Source organism: Rhincodon typus, chromosome 17, assembly GCF_021869965.1.
Source record: "Rhincodon typus isolate 14 chromosome 17, sRhiTyp1.1, whole genome shotgun sequence".
Lineage (NCBI taxonomy): Eukaryota > Metazoa > Chordata > Chondrichthyes > Orectolobiformes > Rhincodontidae > Rhincodon > Rhincodon typus.
The window spans coordinates 6,700,974-6,702,788 of NC_063348.1; the positions used below are offsets into that span (position 1 = coordinate 6,700,974).

Below are 1,815 nucleotides of genomic sequence, written 5' to 3' on the forward strand. Positions count from 1 at the left end.
GGGGGGGGCGGGTGATGACTGTCGGCCTTGAGCGGGAGGAGAGCGGTTTGTTGCCGGAACGGGGAGCTGGGGGTCCGCAGTTTGCCGCTTCTCGAGCTTGGAGCCGGGCCTGAGCTTCCAGGCCGGGCCGTGGACACCTTGACTGAATCCACCCCCAACACCCCGGCCGGATCGCGCAGACGCGGACAGACTTGCACATCCCCTTCCCCCGTCCTCCGCCTCCCTCCCTCACTCACTCACATCACTCTCCTCGCCATCTTGTCCTCTGTCCGTTGGGGCTCCGTGCACCGCTCACTCTCCCCTGCCGCCGCTACTGCTGCCCTCCCCCGACAGCGGAGCCTAGCGGCACCAGGCACAATCACAGCTCACTTCCCACTCTCTCTCTCTGCTTCAGCCTGTTTGTACAGATTTCAGCAAGGATCTTGGTTTACACAGTCCCTGATGGAAACTTATGTTAAAGAAATATCAAAATATTTTTACCAGAGTGATGATGCAGCTCTGCCCGTTGGTCCTTGAAGTTGTTTGTTGTGCCATGCTCCCTCTGCATGAACACCCAGAAGTGATTGTAATCATGGCAGAGGTTCAAATACTTGGATAGAGGGGTCAGCTATTTGCAAATACTCGTGCTTATGAATGCAATTCCGCACAGTGGCATAATTTTGAAAATCCAGCATATAAACTTTTCCTGTACTTAGGAAGCGCTATTGTATATTTTCCTGCGTTGCGTTCCAATTTGCGTACAAACTGACTTATGAACAGAACTCTAGAATGGAACCTATTGGCAACCCAGGGACTGCATCAACTGAGAATCCATCCACGGCCTGCTATCTGGATCTGTTGATGGCCACCTTGGCCAAACCCAGGAGCAGATCCATCTGAATGTCCCCCAATCTGCCTACCCACCTCCACACAACGCACTCATGGAGGTTTGGTCCAAAGTGCAACCAAAATTCAGAAGCAAACTTTTAGAACAAAACTAAATAAGGCCTGCAAATGATAAACTTTCAAAGTAAGCATGTTTTTTTTCTCCAAGCCACAAAAACTACATGTGACCTGACACCCATTGGAACTGCTGAAGTATTTGTCATAAGGCAATACTGTGTGCATTACTCTGCACCCCAGAAGCTGTTATTAAAAACATTGTAGGAGAGCACCTAGAAACATTGAAGGGAATCAGGCAGAGTCAACACGGGCTTATTGGAAGGAAATCATACATAACCAATTTATTGTTCTTTGAAGAAGTAACATGTGCTGTGAATAAAGGGGGAACTGTAGAATACTTTATTGAGATTTCCAGAAAGCATTTGATCAGTGGCCAGATAATGGTTTTGTGGGAAATAAAGATTCACGGTGTAGGTGGTAACACAGTGGCATTTCATAGAAGATTAGATAAAGCAAGAACTGCAGATGCTGGAGTCAGAGCCTACACATTGTGGAGCTGGAACACAGCAGGTCAGGCAGCATCAGAGGAACAGGAAAGTCAATATTTCAGGTCAGGATCCTTCATCAGAAGGATAGAAGATTAGCTCGGAGACAGAGAATGGCAAGAATGGTTCAATTTCTGCTTAGCAAAATTTAACAAGTGGTGTGTCACAGGTATCTCTGCTAAGGTTTCAACTTTTTACTATATATTTTATATAGATGAATTGGAGTAAGGGATCACAAGTATTCTAGCAAAATTTGCTGAGGACGCAAATTTGGGTAGGAAATTAAGTTGTGATAGAACACAAGGAGGCCACAAAGGGATAAAAATAGGTTAAATGAGTAAGCAAAGATATAGCAAACAGGATAAATTATGGGAACTTGTCCATTTTG

The 1,815-nt window shown here is 46.2% G+C and overlaps 1 protein-coding gene across 1 annotated transcript in view; it reads right to left on the reverse strand.

Annotated features, from left to right (window-relative positions):
* The window catches only part of mrpl23 (mitochondrial ribosomal protein L23), a 41,283-nt gene extending 40,928 nt beyond the window's left edge, over positions 1 to 355 (reverse strand). The window contains exon 1 of the mRNA XM_048607052.1: positions 241 to 355. Within this exon, the coding sequence (XP_048463009.1) occupies positions 241 to 257 (17 nt within the window). The 5' untranslated portion in view covers positions 258 to 355. The remainder of the gene's footprint in view (positions 1 to 240) is intronic.
* Positions 356 to 1,815: the final 1,460 nt, after the last annotated feature.